The sequence below is a fragment of the Sipha flava genome, unplaced genomic scaffold, assembly GCF_003268045.1.
Source record: "Sipha flava isolate LNK unplaced genomic scaffold, YSA_version1 42_pilon_pilon, whole genome shotgun sequence".
Classification (NCBI taxonomy): domain Eukaryota; kingdom Metazoa; phylum Arthropoda; class Insecta; order Hemiptera; family Aphididae; genus Sipha; species Sipha flava.
The window spans coordinates 2,897,701-2,922,414 of NW_020273159.1; the positions used below are offsets into that span (position 1 = coordinate 2,897,701).

The following is a 24,714-nucleotide window of genomic DNA, read 5'->3' on the forward strand; positions in this document are numbered from 1 at the left end:
ATTTGATAGATAAGCTTAATAAGAATTATTTGATGAACAATTTAATGATACTGTTAATTACAGAGCAACGGTAAATAAAAATATGTAAAATAGCAAAACATTTGTAAACATTTTTGATACTCGGACGTATTCTAGTTACTACAATTTTCATAATACAGTTTTGCATATAGACTAGCGTAACCGTTCCAATTAAATAAATCATGAAATGTCCGTGTGCAAAATGACGTCAAGAAAGAAATATGATGAAAAAATGGTGAAAAAAAATTAACGTCGTGATAAATTAAAATGATAAAACGTTCGAACCAATTGACGCAAGCACCTATACATTATACAATAACAACATCATAAAACAACATTAATATAATAAATGGTGTGAATACCAAACGGCGAAACGGTTTCAAAACACGAAGGGTGAGGTGATCACCTAGTGAAGTAGGTAATAGCTCAATGGAACAGCGAATTGCCGAATTCGGAGGCAAAAAAAGGTCCGCGTTTTCAACTCGTTTGCCACCTGCAGGTGAAAAATCGTATTTTTTTAATCCATGAACGACGTTCAATTTAAGGTTAGGTTTGGTCCAGTCGTTGCCGATTGAAAGACGGTCACACGGATTACTTCTCTATATATAGGTGGTAGTATTCACTTGCGATGTGCATCATCGAGCTATCCCTGCGCCAACCCTCCTCCCGCAGCGTACTCCTTCACGGTCGCCAAGAGAGGGTTGTGCGCGTGCATGTGTGTGTATGCGAGGGGAGAAACCGAATGAGTGGAGAGAGGACCAAACAAAAACGGCGCGGGATTCCCGGGCGAGAAACCCGCGTTGCGTGGGCCGGGGTGATTCGACGGCGAACGTTCCACGGGCCGAAAACGCCAGTGCGGCAAAAGCGCACCGCCCGGAGAGAACAGACGTCGCGTACAACGCAATAGACTGACGTCACGGTCACGTTTTCGACATTGCGCGGTAGCGGGAGCGGGCCGTGGCGGTGTAGGGCTGGGTGACGAGGGGCGGGGCGGGGTCCTCCGATCCGTTCCGATTGGGTCAATGTCTGGTGTGCGTCCGCCGACGTTTTCCAAAATGGAGTTGTGAATTTTTGATCGAAACGAAATTTACAGACGACACCGTGCGCGAGTGTACGCTCTTCGCATCTTCTTCACCGTTTCGTCCAGGCCGCGCGCACGCAGTGGATTATCGCCGCCTCCCCGTTGACGAATGTTCGCGCGCCGACCTGACTGACACCGCAGTGTGGAAATAATATATTACTATAGTTATCGTTTAATACGTCGACGTTAAATTTCCAATAATCGTACGGTTTTTCTCGTACTTTCGTACCTCCCTTTCCCACGCTCACTGTGTGTATCCGTCTCTTTTCTTTCTCACATTCTCTCTCTTTCACTCCTTTCCGCGGCATATATTGAAATTTTCGCGGCGTCGAGTCCGGTCTGTTAACGCGGCGTACCGTGCGCGCGTGTGTTCGCCAGTGTGTGCGTGTGTGTATAGTTGTTTTCCAATGTGCTACTCTGCCGCCGCCGCCGCCACTGCCGCCACCACTACTACCCTCGGGTACCTGGTAGTAGTGTAGTATGTGGGCCGCGAACCAGGCCAGATAGGCGTATCAGAAAAATTTCTTCTTTTTTTTTTTTATCAATAAAAAAAAATTGTCGAGCAATATATCACGTTTACTTTTTGTCGTTCCGATTTTTCTCCGGCACACATTTTGTACCATCCGTATATTTCTTCCGCGCACCCAATTAATACGAATTATGTAAAACCAAAGAGCTGCCCACCCCTCCGCACGCTCAAGAGTCGACGACGACTATCATCTATTACGGCGATCGACTTCAGAGCTCTTCTGAGAGAACTCAACATTTCACACCATCCGCCGCCTGACGTCGTGTGGTTGTCATGAGCGGAAGGCCCAGGACCACTTCCTTTGCTGAGGGAAACAAAACGTCCCCGAATCCACCTTTGGGCGGAATTAAAGTTATAAGTACGTAAATACACACTCACTCACTCATACGCTTACACTATTAGAAAATTTGTGCCATTACGACTTATTACCTGTACACATTACTTTTTGTATAATTTTGATGTATTTAAGTTAACATCTATACTGTGAAAGGGTAGTTTCTTGTTTGCTTGTTTGTAATTATTATTTGATATGTCTAACACAGTGGCGTATACAAGGGGGGTGTTAAGTAGATATGACACCCCCCTTGAGTCGTATCATATATTACATTATTATACGAATATAGGTAAATCGATAATACAATATGAAATATAAAATAATGCACAATACTAATTACATATATACAGGTTAACATTATCGCGATTGCGACAATATGTGACGAAAATTATTCGTTTACGTTTTCGTGCAACACAAAATGTTAAATAATAATAGGTATTGTAGCATCGAATACTGATATTCGAATAGTCAAATATTCGAATAATTTATAGTAAAGCTATCCGAATTCGAATATACATCACACCTCTATTACAGACATTATGTATACATATTAATTAATTAAAATAAAAGATTTAGTTCGTATGTATTTAATATTTAATAATTATAATTAACACCTCCCTTCAGAAAATCCTAGCTACGCCACTGGTCTAACATGTGTATAAAATATGTTTGTACCAATATGTGATTACCTAAAAACCATTCTTATCGATCCTAAAGTTAAGCTACAGTTTAATAATCAAACATATTCTAGAATTTTATAAATTAAAATTTTTTTGCCTGATATGAAATAATTATTTTGGTTATGTGCAAAGTAATTTAAATTATTTTGATGTCTATTTTATATGGATTAATATTTGATTCTTATTGTAGTTAGTAAAACCGAACATTTAAAATGCAACTTCGGTACTATATTTTTATATTAGACTCATTACTAATGAAATTGATTATTAAACAAAGTAACTAATTTACAAAAGATTTGATTATAGTATCAATTTTTTTCTATAGTCCTAGTTTTTAAGAAATATATCGTTATTTTTCAACAAAGGAATTTGTTATGCTAGGTTTTAGGTTAGAAATGTATATATAAATACAATATAAGTATGTAAACCTCTATTTTAATACATTTTTACAGGTCTGTAGATAATCTACTTACAATTACATTTTCCTAATAAAGCATACTTGATAAAATATTATCAAAGATTCATAATTCTATTATTTACCTATCTAGGATTACATTACAAACACCTAATCTACTTACGATACATTATTTATATTTTGAATTGCTCTTTTTCTTGAGCTTTTAAATTATTTAAAAAAATGAATTAAAGCTTTATTTTTTGTTTTACATGTTATTGATATTCTGTTAGTATATACATATGCCATTCAGACATTCCATAATGAAATAGGCCAAAAATATAAAGGTATAAATTAGAAAAAAGTCTTACTTAAGATCTTACTTGATTTATCCCCTGATTTATCCATTATATATATTATAGAATAATTATTAATATTAAATATTAGATAATAACCTATTCTATCATTAGTTTTATTAATTCCACCGACTTCCTAATTTAATCAACTGTAAATAATATTGATATCTTGCTATAATTTATATTACTTATTTCATTGTTGAAATGTTTTTGACAAAAGTAAAAATTTTAAAAAAAAGTAACATTTCTTAAAGATTAATTAATTAATAAAAATCATTATATAAATATTTAATATTTTTTGTTTTTTTTAATAATAATGCTCTTACCTATTGTAAAGATTATACAAGTTCAATTTATAACCTTTATTAAATCTAAAAATAGACTGATTGATTGATTTTATTGTGCCAAGTTGATTTTGAAATAACAGACCTTTTTTCAATTCAATGTCAACACATTGGCTTGATTATTAGTAAGGAAAATAGTGATGGACTTACATCTGCCTTGTGAGGATTCATCAGTAAATGATGTGGTTCCTATTTGGAACCCAAGTGTAGTAGCAAATGCTGAACGTCAAAGACTTCAAGGTAAAATTTTTCTATGAAAATTTCTTAGTGATTTATATGAAATCAACAATAAATTGTCATTTAGAAATTTTAATGATAAATGATAAATTAAAAAATTTAATTATATTGATACTTCCAACATTATTTTTTAATTTTAACTATTATTTTTTATAATTTGTCTTTGAAAACAAAAAAAGTAATAATCTTATTTTTAATCTTTATTTGTTGAATTATTAAAAAGTTTATTCATTATTAGTTATGCATATTAAATATGTATTTAATTTAATCTATCCTTTAGTTCCATATTTACTATTAAGTTCAACAATTTTTTCTTATCAACATTTTATAATTATGCTTACGATGATATTTTAAAAATTTGTTAAAAAAAATAAAATTTCAAAAAAATTTTAATTTGAATCTATTTGTATCAAGTTTTTTATTCATGATATTTAATCTATTATGTAATTTATTTATTTGTATTGAATTCGTTCCAACCATTTTAAATTTGTTGCTACTGGTAAAATAATTTCCATCATATTAAATTTTTTAAATAAATGTAAAACTAATTGAATTGTTAATAATTAAGTATACCATTATGCTTTCAATATTTTATCAATTAATAATTAACATTTTTAAATCCTTTATAGTTATTAATTATGAAAGATTTAAAAATGTAAACTCATTCTTAGTACCTTTAAATTTAGTTTTATGAACTCATGATAATACAATCTAATTTTTTATAGTTAATTTTAAAAATTTTTATTAAACTTAATGTACTTACTAGTTATATAGTAGGCATTATATAGGATTAATTTTATTGTTTTTAATTTTTAATTTCCTTATTAATATGTTTATTTTATACTTGTCTGCAAATTACCAAGTCTTTTTATTATAATTTGTGATTCTTTTTTTATTTATAAATAGGTATGATAACAGGTATAACTTAGTCTTATGATTAATTTTTTATCTTATCTGTATACATTTAAATTTGTACTTAATTAGTTTTAAATTATTTGTATTTCACTTATGTATTTCAATATTGTTTTTGTTATTGACTATCAACAATATTGTGACTATAAAAATTTTATATCTGATGTTATGCTTATATTTAAATAAATTATGTAGGAAAAATGTATAGGGGAAGAGGAAAGTACTTTTTTTAAGTTGCTTTGTAGGTAGTTCTGATCAGTGATATTATAATTATACTATTTATGATTTTTTTTTTTTCAGGTAAAGATGGCAGTAAAGTCACTACGGTTGTGGCAAATCCTTGCCAAGGCCCCGATCGACCCTTGGAGGTGTCATATACAGATACAATGGTTATTGGTAACGGAAGTTTTGGAGTTGTGTACCAAGCCAAATTATGTGATACAGGAGAAATGGTTGCTATTAAAAAAGTTCTTCAAGATAAAAGATTTAAAGTAAGTGTTTAATTTTAGTTATCTATTATTATCAGTGACAACTATTATAAAACTAAGGTATTACAGAAGCAGCACCTTTGAGTTAGCATTAGTGTCTTGCCTTTGGAGGTGGTGTATATTAATATAGTTTAATGATGGGTTTCAGAAGTTTATTTGGCTTTTAAAAATCATTGCCTTTGATTATTCTCTTCAATTCAAAATAAACAAATTATTTTTAAAAGCACATATGTTATGTATTGTTATGATACCTGTATAAATTTGTAATTATATATCAGTAACTGAGCTATTTTTATAAGGCATGGTTTCACTTATTTCACAGTACTTTTTCGTGGTTCCTGATAAATTAACAATTGTCAATTGATGCACACATTTTGTTTTTATAGTAGTTTTATTTTACAAACAATGATATAACTTATTCAATTTACTTTATAACATAAATTCTAGCACATTTCTTTTATATTAGTCATATATTTTTTTTTTTTTTTTGAAAGTGAGAATTCTAAATTAAAATCATTATTTTAAGTGCTTATATTATGTTTTTAATTAATTTAGATATATTCAGTTGAATATTTTATTTTTATTATTTATTTTAATAGTTTATTTTTAAATTAATTAATTTTATTGGTTATTTTAGAACCGTGAATTACAAATAATGAAACGTTTAGACCATTGTAACATAGTGAAATTGAAATTTTTCTTTTATTCAAGTGGTGACAAGGTAAAATCATATTTAATACTTTTTATTTTTTGAGACTCATCATAATTTATTTTAAATATTTTAGAAGGATGAAGTTTACCTAAATTTAGTTTTAGAATATATACCAGATACTGTGTATAAAGTTGCTCGTCATTATAGCAAATTAAGGCAAACTATTCCGATCAACTACATTAAGGTTTGTAATAAATTATAAACAATAAATAATTTCATTTTTTGTTATAAAATGGTTTATATGATATTATTTTATAGTTGTACATGTACCAGTTATTTCGAAGTTTGGCATATATTCACTCATTAGGCATATGTCACCGTGATATCAAGCCTCAAAATTTATTATTAAACCCTGAAACTGGGGTGTTAAAGTTGTGTGATTTTGGCAGTGCTAAGACTCTTATCAAGGGTGAACCTAATGTTTCCTACATATGTTCAAGATATTATCGAGCACCTGAACTGATTTTCGGTGCTATAGACTATACAACAAAAATTGGTAATTATTATTTTTTACAAAAAAAAAAAAAACAAAACGGTATTTTAGTTAAATCAATAATATTATCAAATACTTAAAGTAATAAGTATTAACAAATATTTGATGTATTTACACATTGACTGCCTGCGATCCAAATGTTGTTATTTATTGTAAAGCCAAATGGGTGATCTATGACCTAACTTATAATATTGTTTTGAAGCAACTTTTTGATGAATTTATGTGTTATATTTTATTATGGCTTGGAGCTAGAATAATATTATTTTTATCACGGCATAAAAAAAATAAAATAGATTGTTTTGAAGAAAATCATCAAAATATTCAAACTTAGTTAAGACATGTATTTTAATAAAAAATGTATATTATATATGTAAATACTGAATATAATAGTCACAACAAAAATAAGTTATTACTGAAGTAATATAATAAATGATAAATGTTTTGGAAATGGTAGTGTAAAATAAAATAGCCAAAAATTACAATAAAACCTGTAAAAATCAGTGAAGCAACAATTTTATTTATTAATATTGGCAAAGCTTAAAACAAGACCAAGAGCAGCCCATGGTTAAAAATAAATTATCTGTAGGCCATATGACCGCTGGCGACCCAATATATTTTTCTTCTGTGTATTATACAAGATTTACCGATTAAAACCATATAAATATTATCAAAACTGTCATAGCTATTTTTATAAATGCAAAGAGTTCTGATAAATGGGCATAAAATTGTTTAGTGTTGTATAAGCTGAACTGACTTGGATCGCCGGTGGTCATGTGGCAGTTAACGCATTAATATAGTACTATACAATATATATGTATCTGAACTTAATTTACGATATATCAATATAAAATCCATCATGATATCTACATACAAGGTACTTTATGGAATTTTTGCTGCTTAATTAATGTTTAAATCTTTACTATTGTTAATACTATAATACTAAAAATACATATTGATATTTTTATTTATTATTTTAAATAATTTAAAAATAATAACAGTTAATGCATTAAATATTATATGTTAATTTTTATTTTACCAAATATTGTAAAATAGTTTTTTAATTAAAATGTATACTTAATTTAAAAAAATAATTTTTCAGATGTATGGAGTGCTGGTTGTGTATTAGCAGAACTCATGCTAGGTCAACCAATTTTTCCAGGTGACTCTGGTGTTGATCAATTAGTTGAGATAATTAAAGTTCTAGGCACACCAACAAGAGAGCAGATTAGGGAAATGAATCCTAATTATACCGAATTCAAATTTCCTCAAATAAAATCGCACCCTTGGTCAAAAGTAAGCTATTTTCTTGTATTAGCTTTATTTTTAATTAAATTAACATGATATTTTATTTAAATTATAAACTTAAAGAGTTTGCTTTATATAATTTTTATTACTTTTTATCTCTACTGATAATTATTCAAAAACAATTTTTACTTTTATTATTAATTAATTTGGAATTTTGTTGTATTAAAATTGTATATAGATGTAAGTTTTTGTAATAACAAATAATTAAGTACAATAAATAAATATTAGGCATTATAGATTTAATGTATTAAGACATTTTTATAAGCTAGATATTTGATATATTTTAATGTAGGTCATTGAAGAATAAAAATTAAAAATATTGTTGAGCAAGTTCAATTTACAGGGTTCATCAATTTCTTAATTTTGTAAGCAGTATAATTTATGTTATCCAGTAATTATAACAAAATGAAATTAAGATTAAATGAAGATTAATCTTATATACATATATATATATATATATATAAATAATCTAAAAATAATTATTAAATATTTTTAATAATTTTTATATAAATAAAATATAAAAGTACTTGCTTTTTGATAATTTTCTGAATAAATTCATTCATAAATATTTGCATTAAAAAATTATTTCAAATAAAACTGTTAATTTTATTTCAATTTTAGTTTAATTTATATTAATATTATTAGAAGTATTAAATAATTTTTACTAGATTATTTTTTAATTTTATAATAATATTTTATTTTCATTTTTTTAACTAACTTTTCATGTTTTTGTTTTATTTAATATTATTTTATCAAGACATGTTAGAGGTAATCTATAGTTTAATTTTTAATAAACATATGTACCTTGCAGTTAATGCTGCAACGCATGTCATTCCCAAAAAACAGCAATGTTCATCAAAAAATTAGAGTAAGTCTAAAAATGACTATGCGACTGTTTGAACATCTAACCGATTTTTACTGAAATATAACCATTTGACTCACTCTTTGTAATTAAAGAGTTTTAACAATGTGCTCATACATGACATTATGACATATTTTAGTTTATTATTATTAATATTTTAAAATGGTGATTTCAGTTTTACAAAATAATCAGTATTTATTAAATTAATTTCTTTGGTAAATTTTTAAATTATAAAGCATATGCTCGTAAAAGTGGTATTCAACTTGTTATTTACTGCTACATTTGATAGTTAATTGTAGAATTTAAAAGCAATTAGAGCTCTAACATGTCTTTTGAATTGTTATATTTATTTAATTTAATATTTTAACTTCAATTAAGTGTGTGTTTGAAGCGAAAATTCTGTGTTAATGATAAAGGCGTCATTTATAAAGGTTTTCCGTATGCGGACGCCAGCAGAAGCTGTTGAATTGGTGTCTGTATTACTTGAATACACTCCATCACTTAGGGTGTCTCCATTACAAGCATGTGCTCATGCATTCTTTGATGAGCTACGAGATCCACTACATAGATTACCAAATGGACGGTCATTACCTCCACTTTTCAATTTTACACAACTAGGTACTTAATATTAATATTTTGTTAGGAATTTTAAATTTAGTTTCTATTCTATAGTAAATACTATGATAATTTTTATTAGAATTGAGTGCAGCTGGATCTTTAAAATCTGCTTTGATACCTAAGCATTTAAAAGATTCTGTTGGAAGCGGAAATGAAGCATCTGCTGCTAGTGGTGGACCATCCACCCCTGAAAATATTAATCCAGATAGTCCAAGTCATCCGTCATCATCGACTACTTCCAGGCAACCTTCAAATGAAATTGTTTAAAAGGTAAAGGTTAATGTTGTATGTAAGTAGTTATTAAATTGGTTTATTTAAACTTATTATTATTACTACTATATATTTATATTAATAATATTAATTTTAAACACATAATAAACTGAAAGTATTCTACTACCAATAGCATCGTCCTACATGGCAGAATACTTTTCCATTATTGAATCACTCCATCTTACCTCCAACTTACAACCCAACAAGTTCCTCATCACTACTGACTCCCTCTCTTGTCTATTGTCTCCCTTATACAATGTATTCTAGTCACTTCCAAACTATCTACTTTTAAAAATTAGGGATATTTTGTCCTACCTCAATGGTAATGGCTTTAATATCCAATTTCTTTGGATTCCAAGGCATACTGGCATTTCTCGTAATGAAATCGCTGAAACTTTAACTAAAAACATAGTGTTAAATCAACTACCATCCAACAGTTTAATTCCCTAGTCAAACTTCTGTCCCAGACTTAAATCCTATGATCAGCATCTGTGATCCAATTCTTATAACAATTTTTCACCACACTTGGCTACTTGGTACAGAACCCTAAACCCCACTATTCCATCTTAGCCATGGTTTTATAAATACATTTATCTTGCTAAGTAATTAGCTCATTTGTTCGTCTTCACTTTGGACTTCTCCCTTCACATTCTTTCTAATTATTACTCAATGGCTCGCATCATTGTACTTTTGCTCATGCTCTAGCTATCTGTGATATTAACTATATCCTTTTTGACTGTCCTGCCTCGTCAGTTGAGCACCTATGCCTTTTTTTGCTGCTTCACTCAACTTTCCCCTTAATTCTCATTACTTACTTTCTTCTCAATCACCTGTAGCCATCACTTCTATAATCACTTTCATTGTTAATTTTGAGCTGCTATATAACATTGCTCTATAAATAATTGTTGAGACTATTTGTTACACAAAGTTTCAATAAAAAAATAAATAATGTATTTAAAATTATATTTATCTAAATAAGGGTTCTATTAATATTATGCTAGTTGTTTGTATCATAAATTTTTCCTTGTGTATTCTTATTTATTATTATTATTATAATTATTATTTAGCAATTTTAATTAAGTAATTAAAATAAATTACCAAATTAAAATTTTTCAATCTCCTTGTTCTATTATTTCTTACTAGTTATTGTTTAGCTATACCACGATTTATATTAAATAGAGTTGAACAGTTTGATTTAAACTTAATTTACAAATAATTGAATGTCATTATTTAATGAAATATTTGCGGTATTCCATTTGCTTAATTAATTTATATTAACATTTTTGTCAATGAAATTAATTTCTCATTATCAAATAATGTGATGATATAAGCTATTTTAATTTGATTTATTTATCGCTATTTCTTTTAGTTAAAAATGTATACATTGAACTAAACAATATTGAATATAAAATTATATAAATTTTACTACTTTTAATCGGTTTCTTTATTGATTCTCTATTTTATAAAATTTAGATATACCATAATAATCAATAATATACATTATCTATATTTTATGAATCTAATTACAATCACTATGTACTGTTCCTTTATGAAAACATAAGTAATCAAGTTGATTTTTTATATTATTTGTTTTTAAAAATATTGAGATTAAAACTAAATTAAACGTTTTATTTGTTCCTTTCATTATCAATGTCTGATTTTATTTATTATTAATTAAAGTTTAAATAATGTCATTAGGTGTGTTGATTATTTTTGTAATAGTTGTAACAATCATAACATAGTTTTAAATATAAAATCTTCAATTGTTTTTATTTGTATGTAATCACATTAAACTTCATGTATCCTAAACATGTATAGCTTATATATCCAATTTTTTAACTTCTATTATACACTAGTTTTATAGTTTTATTTACAGATTACCTGTCATATGTAGATAAAAACAAACTAATAGAGCTGTGATATGTTTTTTTATTATTTAAGTTAAAGACATTAGAAATTTAACCTCAAAATGTTTTTGTATTTAATAAAAACAATAACAAATTATTTATAATTAGACTTCTATTAATGGTTAAAATCATAGATTCTTAACCTTTTGTGGGCCATAGACCCTTTTGAAGCATAAAATCATGGACCCCCCCTCCCTCTTTTAAAAAAAAATATTATTTTTATTTTAATTATTTTTTAATGATTAATCTAAGACTTTATTAAACTATTGTGAATAATCACGTTTTCTTATATTTAAAAATAAGTCTCAATGTGACATTTGTTGTTGTTTTGATTGTAATATTGTCTTGAAATCTGGAACCGTATTGGACAGAATAACATAATATCGTTGTTAATGTCCTATCGATTTCTGATTTTAGTTTCAGTATGGGTTCCGTTTTCAATTGAAATGCTCGTTAGATTGTATTGCCATATAAATTTTACAATCGCAATAACTGTATATGGCATATAAGATTATTATAATTTGAGTTTGATATTTAAAAATATTGCTGTCTTTCAAGTGGCAGAATGCGGATAAGACATTATTATTGTTATCTTATAAACGCAATAGAAACAAATTTATTTTTGGGTTATTTATAAAAAAAAAAAAAAACCATCCCATGGACACCCGAGTAACCATCTGCGGACCCCTGATTAAGAACCTATGGTTTAAATAATTGTTATGTATCAACATATTAGAGATAAAATATAACTCTTGCTGGTATTTGTATATGTTATTGTTTCACATCTATCTTTAATTATGTTAATTTAATTATTATTATTATTCTCCTTTGTTTTTCTTCCAACTATTTGGAGTTGGTCAACTTTGTCCTAAACTTTCAATTTTCTACACCTCCTATACACACACCAACAGCCCTCTTTCTCAATTGTATCCAACCATTTATTTTTTGATCTTCAATAAAATTATAATTGAAAGTAAGCAGATACTAATATTATTTTCAACAGTGTTGTATCTCAATTTCAAAAAACAAAAAAGAACAACCTTGTCTTTCAACAAAGAATACTTGTAATAAATTTTTTTTTTTTTTTTTTCAGCGCGACCAAAAATATGCCTTGGCAATCAAATCACACAAACTTATTAAGGTAATGTATATGTACACCAAAATAAAAAACTTATAACAAATCTGTCATATCTGTATTGTTTTTATATTTATTTTTAAAAAATAAGTTTTATTAGGTTATCAATTTTGTTATTAGGTAAATTTTTTGATACCTAAACTCATCTTTTAAAATAATGGATTACACAGTTATAAAAAATTGTATGGTCATTTCCTCTGCAACTAACAACTATTGTTTTTCTTTGTTGATTAAAGTTTTTAAAAAAAATTATTGAATCCATTAACTAGCCTCATTTTATTCAAATATTATTATGTTGTTATTTTTCCTAAAAAAAAAAGTTTTATTTAAGTTATGTGTTTTTTCTAAGGTTCTTGTTAAAACGTGTAGCTTTTTAAAATTAAATCCAAATTTTCAACTATTTCTCAATTACTTGCTTTTTGTGTTATTTTTAAGTCCAAAGATATATATAATTTTATAAACAACTAAATGTGTATTAATATCTACTATAATAAACTTGTGTATATAATGCAAATTATTATGGTTTTATAGTGTTAAATATATATTGCTATGTGCATGTATAAACAAAGGGGTAGGTCTAAAGCTTTATAATCACAATGTGTAGTAATAATAATCTAGACCATCTATTAATTAATAAATTACAAATAGTTTGTACATATAAATTGTGCATTGTTTTAAAAAAACTTTCTTTGCGCATACCCAACGTTCCTGAAATTTTTTGTAGAAAGTTTAACTGTAAATTTTTTTATAATAATTTCACAAATAAAAAAAATCACTCACATTATTGTTCAGGCTATCAATATTATTAATATATAATTATATTTATTGAATACCTTAATTCTTGAAGCTACTACTCATACAATTTCTTAAATAAGAAAATGTTTAAATTGTTAAAGTTCATATAGGTCACAATCATTAAAATTATCAAAACTATAATTATATTTAGTTAAAAAATAAAATAGCTATTGTAAAGTACTGTGCTTCCATATCTTCCTTTTCTCTCTTTTTTTTTTTATGGACTTACTATTTTTGTGTTTTGTATTTTGTAGTAATTGCAATTTATAAATGATTTCAATTTATTTGTCAAAAATAAAATTAATTCCATTGTATAAATGTTTGAATTTAATTTATTTATACAAACTTATGTTTCTCTTGATGATGGGTATCTTTAAATTAATTTAAATTCTGATTATTTTTTTTTTTTTTTTGGTCATACTCTAGGGATCTTTTCTCAAGACTGTAGAAGTATTGGAAAGAAAACACGCTTTTTAAATTTAAATAGACTTATCATTTTAATAATTAACTCAAAAATTTGGAATATTATAAAATCCATCTTGTGGTATAAAAAATTATATACAAATCAATTACCACATGCAATTTATCCTATTGGCACATATTTTCAAATGATACAGATCGATGTATGTGTGTAAAATATAGAAACCATTAACTTTGTGTATAATCGTTTAATACATATTACATTTAATCCACCAAAATTATTTAGACAAATATTCAAGAATAATATGCTTTGGGCAATGTATAATCTATTAATCGTCATTTATGGTATATGTATGTTATTAATTGTCTTAAGCCCCTTGCGTTAAATGCTAATAACCATATTCTCTATAAAAAAAATATATAAACAAATCATAAATATGTTGTTTTTTTTAAGCTTACACGAAAAAAAAATTATATAATTATAACGATATAAATGATACTACTGCGGCGTAGATACAATTTGTTAGAGCTCAACGTTGTTATATTAAAGAACAATTATTTTATTAGACATATATAGATGCTCTATATAACTGTGTAAAAGTGTAAAGTATTTAACATTAATATTGTATATGTATAATACATTGCATAGACATGATTAGTTTGTGGCTAGTTTAACATAAAAATTTTGAGTTTTTTTTTTTTATTATTATTATTTTATTGTACTATGTACACATTTTTAATACTAACTTTGATTATTTTTTTTTTCAATTGGTTGTTCTAATATACGTACATAATATGTATATTTATTTAGTGTTCTTTTTGATATTATATTATTAAAATCATTAAAATGTATACAAATTAAAAATATGTTCTTGTCTCTCTAAACTTTTTTTCTGTCATGTATTATTTATTTATATTATATTCACATGGACTATCCTATATAAATTATTGATTTTGCAGTTTTGTTTAGAAAAATAAACCAAATTTAATATACATTTTTTTTTTTTATGAAATTTGATTGGTCATTTAATGTTAATTTAATATAAATAATGATGTATCCAACAGCATTGATGTATTAAATATTAATGTCAAGCCAGAAAATTTTAGTTACAAAAAAGATTTTGTTAGTCCATAGCATATATATAAAAATATAATTATATATTATATATAATATTTATACATATGTATAAATTATGTGTATTATATATGCTATATAATGTATGTGTAATATTTATATGCGTAGAAAATAAATAATATACATATATTTCTATATTTATAGTACCTATTATTTCTTATATTATACTTTATTGATAACTGTTTGAAGACTATCCATACAAAGGAAGATATGGATATTTATTCGTTGCAGATATACCTACTATAGTTATTCTATTAAAAAAAAATTTACGCCAAAATAATTTTTTTAATTTATTAACATTGGATTTACTGAAAAATTCTTTGTTGGTTGTTCATTTTCTAGCATTTTATTTTATTACTTTTCGATAAAAATAATATGCATTAAATTATTTTTTTATATTATGAATAACAAAAGAATATATTTTATGATCAAAATGTAATTAACTATAGTTTATTATAACTATTCTCAATTTGAAGAAAGATCAGATCTGTTGGGAATCAAAAATTCTAAAAAGAGTACTTACGTTAGAAAAAAATTATGCTGTTCGCTGAAAAAAAAAAGTTACGTTTAAAATAATATTCTGGTCTTAAAAAAATATTGTGAACTAGTGAAATCGGATTTTTCGGTTTACTCAAAGGCGAAACTACGGGTCAGGCCAGTCAGGACATGGCCTGTAGGCCCGCTCCGAAGGGGGGGGGGGGTATCTCACCCCCAATAAAAACACCAGTCGGCAGTCTGACTTGTTTCATTATAGCCTAGAAGGATCTCATTTTACTTATGAAAAACAAATATTAAATATTTGGTAATACAGTGTATACACGAACAAAATTTATATAACTACTTATTATATACATATAAATAAATATATAATTAAATTGTCGATTTTAAGAACGTGCGACACTGATACATATATACATGTTATAAAGTAAAAATGCGACTACATATAATTAATTATACTATTTACATTGAGTAACAAAATTGTAGTCGGCATTTTTCATATTATTCACTTCCCCCCTTAATTTTCATCTTTGGGATGGCTCTGATGGCCTGACCTAATGCTGGTTTTCCACTAAACGAACAGTTGTGTTTATGTTGTGTCTGAGTCTTCAACAACCTGATAAACAAAAACAAAACCAAAACTTTTGTTTCCATCAAACGGGCTACATTTTGTTCGAGCTTGGTTTTTGTATTCGATCCTTTTCCTATGGTTGTTACGAGTTTTTATTTATTATTATTATTATTTAATTATTAAGCATAATAATATATATATATATATATATATAATAATGAATACATTTATTCAAATAATTTTACTCAAATACTTTACAACACTGGCTATACACCAAATTACTTAAATTAATTATATTATTATTATATTATTACATTATTACTTTCGTTTACTTACTTAGTCTAGTATTTAAGTATAGAATTCGTAATTCGTTTCAGACACAACACGACCGTTTCCACTAAACAGACTCGAGTTTCAAAATACATCGAAACCTATTGATGTTAGCGCTTCCGAGCGGGACACGAAAAACAAAGCTTCTACTGTCGCAAAATACGTCGATCTTCAAAATGTTTGCGAAAAGTTCCCGTTTTGTTTTATTCGACACGAGTTTGTGTTTTGTTTTTTTTTTGTCCGTTTAGTGGAAAACCAGCATAATACTAACTAAAAATATATATTTTAATAATTATTTAGACATTATAAGTAATATGTTTATACATTTAAATGTATTCATTTGTACGTTTCATATAATACTATAATGTAGTATAGTAGCGTTTCTCAAACTGTGGGTAGCGAGAATTTTTATTAATTATACAGATTGTAAGAAATTTTGTTTTTTTAAATTGTATAGACTATAGACTATAAAACTAATAGAAAATATTTAAATATTAATAATAATAATAATAAAATTCTTAATTATTATTATTATTATTATAAAGTAGTAAATAAGTAATAAAATAGAAAAAATTTGTTTTTTGAAATTATTTTTATTGATTCTGTAAATGTAAGACTATGGGGTTGCGATAGATTTTTGGAAGAAAATTTGGGTCGCAGTCTTAAAAAGATTGAGAACCACTGATATAATTTAATATATAGGTACATTTGGTACAAATAAGGATTATAATATAAGTCTATTCTATGTACTCGAATAATTGGTTTTATTAGTTATTGTTTAATTAAGACATTTGACGTTTATTTTTTTAATTCTTCTATAGAAAATAATAGTTAATTTTACGTAACAAATCGCCAATCGGTAATGTTTATTACCTTTAGACAATTATCATCGATTCTACGTACTTAAATATTTTCATATAATTTCTATAAGTATAAATTCTTATTTTTACCAGCGATTGTTCACAAATCACAAGATTCTTACATTACAAAATCATGGAAAGGTAATTATTGTTTAAAATATAATTTCATATTAATTATTATTATTATACACATTAGTATAAATCACCAAATAATTTATTTATTATTAACCCCCGTTAGTCGCGTCGCTGTCTAAAAGACCGGTCATTTATAATTTTTCAAATTACTTGTTGTAAGTAATTTCTATTATTTCGTGTACTTTGATACCTTCAATGTCCAAGTTAAGCTATCATTTGTTATAATATAAAATTAATTTTTGTTTAGATATATTGTGTAATATAGGTACTGTAATGAATATAAATAATATATTATTATAATTAATAGATTTAAGTATTTTATACTTATTTATAATTTTAAAATAAAAACTAATACTATTAATTATTATTTTTATTAATAGATTTGTTATCCGAAAATTGAACAAAAATGTATCATTTCCGCCAATTTCATGTACTAATACTGACAAAACTAATTTAGCTACATCAATTCAATTTCCTCTAAAGTACCTTTAACTATTGATCAAAATAACGCTGAAATCACTAAAACTTTTACCAAATGACCCTGTTTTACCACTTCCAAAAGAGCGTATAGAGCGTAATGTAAAACTATCTGAAGGGCCTTGTCAAGTCCGTCTTCTTTCACATCCAAAACTTTTTTGGGAATAGACTTCATAGCTTTCGAAATACATAGTATGATAATTATAACTGGTTGGAATACAGTAAAAGTAAAAATGCAGTATTCTGTTTTTATTATCGAGCATTTTCTTTAAATAATGTGGCAATTAAGGGTTATATTGATCAAGCATTTATAAGTAAAGAACATTCAAATTGAAAAGATGCATGTAATGGTTTTAATCCCATGTGAAATCAGTATGTCATTCAAATTGTGTATACTCGTAATCGATATTTAAGTCAGGTGTCTCTATCGATGTTCAATTAAAAATTCAAAACGAATTAGATTTAAAAAATAGAGATAAAGATCGTCTTCATAACAGAGAAGTTTTAAAATGTCTAATTGATATAGGTAGTTATATTGTTATCGAAAACGGGACGATTATTTAGAGGCCACGATGAAAGTTCTAAAAGTATGAATAAAGGACTCTTCTTAGAAACTGTCAATCTATTAAAGAAATATAATCCTATAATTCAATCTCACTTAAAAAAAAATGCCCAATATTTAAGTAGTAAAATACAAAATGATTTAATTAAGTCTCTACATAACGTTATACGTTAGTTAGTTTCAATTATGACGAATGAAACTAGTGATTGTGGTCATATAGAACAATTGGCTATTGTCCTAAGGTACTTAGATGATGAACAAAACAAACCAATTGAAACATTTATATGTCTAAAACAGTTAGTGTCAACTACTGTAGAATTTATATTTAATGTTATAAAATTAATAATTTTGGAATTAAATTTAAAATAGGAATCAGTAGTATGTTTTTTTTTTTTGATGGAGCAGCATCAATGGCTGATAAAATATCTGGTGTACAATCAAAATGAAATGAACAAAATACGAAAATACTTTATGTGCATTGTTTGAATCTTGTATTTCACGAATAGAAATTTTGATCATTTTCGACTTGGACGTTATTCAAATGGTTTAAAATTTTACTGAGGGAAGTCCAACACGCCATGCGATATTTGAACAAATTAAAAATATTATAAATTTAAAATTAAAATCATTAAAATCTTTATCCACAACCAGATGGGCATGTAGAGCAGAGGCAGTATCTGCAATTCGTGAAAACTTTTCAGCTATAATAAAAACAATAACTGAAGTAAATAAAATAATGAAATTGCCTGAAGTCAAAGTTAAAGGAAAAGGAATTATTATGCATAGTCAGAGTTTTAATTTTAATATTTCTTTAGAATTAATGCATCCTATTTTACAATTATTTCTGAAAGTACCTAAGTCAAAAACTTCAAAATCCTTTAATTAATTTATTGGTTGCAATAAATTAAGAATCATTGTTCAGCTTTACAACAATTACGTTGTAATAATGATTTCTATGATAAAGCATATACAACAGTTTAAAAAATGTACAAAGATATGATATTGATGAACCATCGATTAATTAAAAAATCAAAACATTTTGATGACAAAATAGATAATGAACATATTTTCAATACAAAAAAAGGAAAAAATTCGTGTTACTGTTTATATTCCCATGTTAGATTCTCTTATCTATGTTATGATGTCTAGAGAAACCAAGATACAATATTATTAATCACAGCAGTCGGGAAAATGTTAAAACTTGACTCAAATAAAGATGATATTAAATTATTATCGTCATATTTTAATATTTCGGAAGAGGAATTAATATCTGAAATCCGTCTACATTATTTGTCTCGTAATTTAGATTGTATAACACAACTTGTTAAACAAGATTGTAGGACATGGCTAGATTGGTTCCGAAAAAATGAAATTGATTGTATATATAATAATTTTATAAAAATTATTAGATTTTTGTGTGATTTCAGTTACCAGTGCTTCTAGTGAAAGAGCATTTTCTAAATTCACTCATGTAAAACTAAACTTCGATCCACCATGAAACAAGACCGTTTGGATGAACTTATGCTACCATAAATGGAACAGTCTTTGACTAATAACGTTGATGTTGAGAATGTCATTGAAGAATTTAAAAAATTAATACTATTTAATCGTCGTATATTATTATAATTTTTTATTTATTATAAAATACTTAAATTGTGAAAAAATATTCATTATAATATAAATATATGTATTAAAAAGAATTACAATATACAATTGTTAATAGAAATATTTTTTATGTTTTTCATTTGGCCCGAATTAATAAAAGTGTCTAGTTTCGCCTGTAAGTTTACTCGTATCGTCCATATATTGTTATGAATATATTAACCGATGAACCTTGTTTAAATTCTTGTGGTTTTACAAACACATTATTTTATTTATTGTTTGGCTGTTATAGATACAAATTTGGATGTAATTTGTGCATTCGTTGTTAACGGCAACCAACCAAACGTGTAAAGCGGATGAAAGAGTGGTTGCTATGTATCGGCTCCAAACTAAGTATATTTTTTCTAAAAAAACTTCCTCCATGACCAAAAACGATTCCCAAACATGTCTATTATCTAAATTAATGGGTGAGAGATGATCTTTTACTGCCATATCTGCGAATCTTACACAATATTGCTCGTTAAGGATTATCACTGCCGCAACACATATAATATATATTATTGTTTCCGTAATTCGAGTAAGTCTTCTTCTATAACAAAAACCCTACGGTTAAGAAGTTCGCCGAACATCATTGTACGGATTTCTTAAGTAGTTTTTTTTAACCTTACTCATCATATATATCCAATGCAATACATATCATTGGTTGTTTTGGCTTACATTTTTATTGAAAAATAAATTATTACGTTATTTTCGAGATGTTTTCTATAGTTCCTTTTCAATAAATTACTATTTAAGTTATGCCCTGGAATAAATCCTTTTAACTTTTTTACAAAATATATTCAAAAAGAATTTATGAATTGAAGAAAAAACACCCTAGTATATTTATAGTAAACGGTATTAGATTACTAGAGTGCAATATTTTTTGTAATGAAATTGGTTTACAATTTCGTCTGTTTAACAATTAAATATGTACAACAAATGTTATTAATGTTTTCATTTTTATACAGAGCTTAAGACGAAAATAAACAGTTATAAGAAATAATTGTTTGGATATTTACTTTTAGTAAAATACTGTAGGTTCGTCTGTTATGTCAAGTAGGATTTAGTATCGACCTAAAATTGTTTCATTGATATAATAATTTAAGAATAAGACTCAATAATTGACAAGTTCAATGCAAATGTTTATTGGAATATATTAAGGTAATTGATGTATAATTTATTTATTTTATTTTAATCTCATAAACATAAAATATAATACAAGTAAATTCATACTCTTCATAATTAAAATGGCACAAACTGTTGTATCAATGTATAACTTAAAAGCCTCAAATTTCATGTGTTACCTTAAATTTATATTACATCGAGTTTTATGCTTATAAAATAAAACACATAAAAAAATACAACAATGTTGTCTTGGAATTATAAAATGTTAAGTATAACTATATTAAAATATCTCAGTAGGTAGTCATATTTATTCAACCGCGTTTGAGTCCTGATTAATTTATAATAACTAATGAGTATCGTTGAATTCTAATTAAAATGCTTTGTAATTTATTTGCATGCAAGAAATACATTTAAAAATCGGAAATTTTAGTTAAATATCAATAATTACAGATTAAAATTCATCCACATAAAATTTAGCTAAATCTAAAAAATTTCATAAATGTAAAAAAAAAAATTGGTTTTTCTTCATAAGTTAATCTAAAAAAAAAAAATTACATTACTACCCATTATATATATCTGAATTTGAATTTAAATAATACTAATAATGTAGTCAGAATATTAGAATATTAAATGTACAGTATCGCATAATTAACAGGAACATAATTATAAGTAAATTTATATTACAGTTACTAAATTATTGATGTATACAACACTAAATATTATTCAGTTTACAAATGAATAACAATTTATTCATCAAAACGACTTTTTTTGGGTTCTGAAGTCTCTTCTTCATTTCCAGATTTTCTTTTTAGTGCCAATATTTCTTCATTACTGACTTCTTGGTCACCACTATCCGTCAGCGACTCTTTTGCATCACTTACTTCGTGTTCACTATCAATCGTTTCCATCATATCTGTATCAGTTTGTTCATTTCTTATTGATCCGTAAGTAGGCTTCACTTTATCAACCCTATAATCGTCTTTTTCAAATTCCTCTATGACACAGTCATACGTTTCTTGTACAATTTTTGCATTCTCTTCTGCAATCAATTGTTCATCACGCTTTCTCAAATCCTCCATATTATTAAATATTTCAAAATCTGGTTGTTCATCAGTTGCTTTTTCTTTGTGGTGTATCATAATGATGACACTATAGTTCTGGAAATAATCATCAACTTTAAGTCTAGATCCATGTACAACTTGAATTTTATTAAGTGAAAATGAGTATAGATCTAACTCATCATCCTCATTGCTGGAAATAAGTATTCTATTATCTGCCATTACATCAGGTAAAACCATATTTAATTTTTTTTTTAAAATTAGTTCATCCAATTGTCTTACTGTAATACGTGTTGTATCAAGACGCAAAATAAGTTCTCCATGAACGGAACATACAAAACAGTTTGGATTTGGTGATTCAAGTTTTTTATCTTTAACCAGAATTGCTCCTTTGTGATTGGGTTTTGCTCTTAAAAACACACTTTGACAACGTTCATAATTTTTACTTAGTGCTCTCAATGCATGTATTACAATTTGGCCAGCAATTATTGCATTTGCAGTGGCAATGGCTGGAATAATATTGCCGGCCATAGATTTTATGTCAAAATGGCTCTTCAATGGTATTCCAAAAATATTAGATCGAAGATTAGTGCAAGAAACAATAAAGTTCATAAAATCATCATCATCTTTATCCCAAACTAAATTTTTTCCATTTGTTAGGTCCAATTTATTTTTAATCTTTACAATAGAATCCTTAAACATCGATATATATTGAAACAAATCTAAAATTTTTAAATCTGATTCATGACTATAATCAGCATAATCTTCCTTTAGGATTGATTCAGACATAAGTATTGGTTCAGTTCTTTTATTTTTAAACAAATCTTTCATATTTAATAAGTATTGTATATCATCAATGAAAATTTTTTTGAACATTTTCGTAGGATCATAATTGTTTTTTATAGACCACTCTCGAGCCGATATTTTGGGTAAATCATCTTTTTCATTAACTTCCATAGAAACATCATCAAGTGAAGATTCTCCAAACAGTTGATTAAACAAAAATTTAGCCCAAATTATGCAGTGAATAGGTTCTTTAGGAGTGTTTCTTATAGTACACATAGGATAAGACTTTGGTTCAGGTTTAGGCAAGCATTCATAACACAAACTTACTCCTTTTTTAATAAACTCAACTTGACCACTATAACCCATTGTACCAGATTCAATGAGAGGAATATCAACTGAAAGGCACATGCGGTTAACATGAGCTCGTGCTTTTTTATTATCTAAAGCATTTATAACAAGTTTAAATCTACTAAAAAAACTCGCATCGTAATTCTGATCCATAATGTTACCCAAGTAAGATTTAATATTAACATTTGGATTAAACTTCAATACACTCTCTCTTGCAACATGAGATTTAGCTTTTCCTACTGACTGCTTATTGAACAAGAACTGTCTGTTTAGATTGCTGACCTCAATTGTGTCCAAATCAATGACTTCTAGATCGCTGAAACCCGTCAACACAAGATTCTTGAGCACTTCACAACCAATACCTCCGGCACCAACTAAAAGGATTTTGGAATCTTTGATGAGATTTTGCATTTCGGGCTGAAAGACACCCACAATGGTAGCCGCCATGATTGGAGCTGTGGAGACAAATTGATTATAATGTATATTGCGTAAAAATACTAGTCTTTACTTACATACCGGTATTTCTTAAAGTTGAAAATGGTACGTAGAAGATGCAGATCGCAGAGTGTGGTAATGGAACGGCGAATGACAAAAAAAATTGTACAACAATGAAAACGTGCAATGGACTCGATCAAAGAACGAATAATTGTTGACCGACGCCGAGATTAGTTAACTACGACTCCAGAACAAGCGCTATTTAATATTCATCAATTGGCGAACGGCGATTGGTCGATACGGAACAATATTGATAACGATTGTTAATAAACCATGCCGGTCACCGGTAAACATGAATGGCAGAGTCGACATGGAATAAAAAACAAGCGGATATCCCAATAGCAGACAACATCGTTTATATGTAGTGTGTATACCTTTATCACTTGTAACCACGAATTAAGATATTAATATTAATATTGTTTCTATTATTACATATTTAAAAATTTACACTTATTCGTACCTGTAATCAATGATTATCTCCGCGATATAAAACCATACACATATGAAGATATGAAGGGCGCTTAAAACACTATTACAGATAAGATGGTTCTCTTATTAGATCATATACTATGGATGGAGCTATTCCCATTTAATCAATGAAATAAAGTTGATGCCAATATAATAATGATGAGCGTAATCGACATATACAATTGAGTTAACTCGATTATAAAAATAATCGAGATATTTTGATTATCAAAATAATAATTCGATTATATAACCGAGAGATTATTTTGGGGTGATATCTCGTTTATTAAAATAATAATTCAATTATATACCTAAGAGATTATTTCGAGTGATACCTC

General features: G+C 26.9%; 2 protein-coding genes across 9 annotated transcripts; one reads left to right on the forward strand and one right to left on the reverse strand.

Moving 5' to 3' along the window:
* Positions 1 to 1,017: 1,017 nt before the first annotated feature.
* Positions 1,018 to 20,077, forward strand: LOC112689260 (protein kinase shaggy). 7 transcript variants are annotated; one of them, XR_003149114.1, is made up of 10 exons: positions 3,874 to 3,976; positions 5,186 to 5,376; positions 6,011 to 6,094; positions 6,159 to 6,269; positions 6,344 to 6,581; positions 7,678 to 7,871; positions 9,162 to 9,363; positions 9,443 to 9,633; positions 12,634 to 12,681; positions 19,886 to 20,077. XR_003149114.1 is itself a non-coding variant. In XM_025562891.1 (9 exons), the coding sequence occupies exons 1-8, from the start codon at positions 1,902 to 1,904 to the stop codon at positions 9,628 to 9,630; spliced, it is 1,293 nt and encodes a 430-aa protein (XP_025418676.1). In that variant the 5' UTR covers positions 1,018 to 1,901; the 3' UTR covers positions 9,631 to 9,633; positions 12,634 to 12,721. The 7 variants fall into 7 exon arrangements, 4 of the variants coding, with proteins under 4 accessions (XP_025418676.1, XP_025418677.1, XP_025418673.1 ...); XR_003149113.1 differs by lacking the exon at positions 19,886 to 20,077 and adding an exon at positions 16,472 to 16,747; XR_003149112.1 differs by lacking the exon at positions 19,886 to 20,077 and adding an exon at positions 13,897 to 14,594.
* A 1,711-nt stretch (positions 20,078 to 21,788) lies between these two features.
* LOC112689187 (SUMO-activating enzyme subunit 2-like) lies at positions 21,789 to 24,217 on the reverse strand. Of its 2 annotated transcripts, none has more exons than XM_025562764.1 (2): positions 23,929 to 24,217; positions 21,789 to 23,871 (listed from the first exon to the last, which is right to left on the reverse strand). In XM_025562764.1, the coding sequence occupies exon 2, from the start codon at positions 23,861 to 23,863 to the stop codon at positions 21,971 to 21,973; it is 1,893 nt and encodes a 630-aa protein (XP_025418549.1). In that variant the 5' UTR covers positions 23,864 to 23,871; positions 23,929 to 24,217; the 3' UTR covers positions 21,789 to 21,970. The 2 variants fall into 2 exon arrangements, with proteins under 2 accessions (XP_025418549.1, XP_025418548.1); XM_025562763.1 differs by having other exon boundaries at positions 23,933 to 24,211.
* Between the last annotated feature and the right edge of the window lie 497 nt (positions 24,218 to 24,714).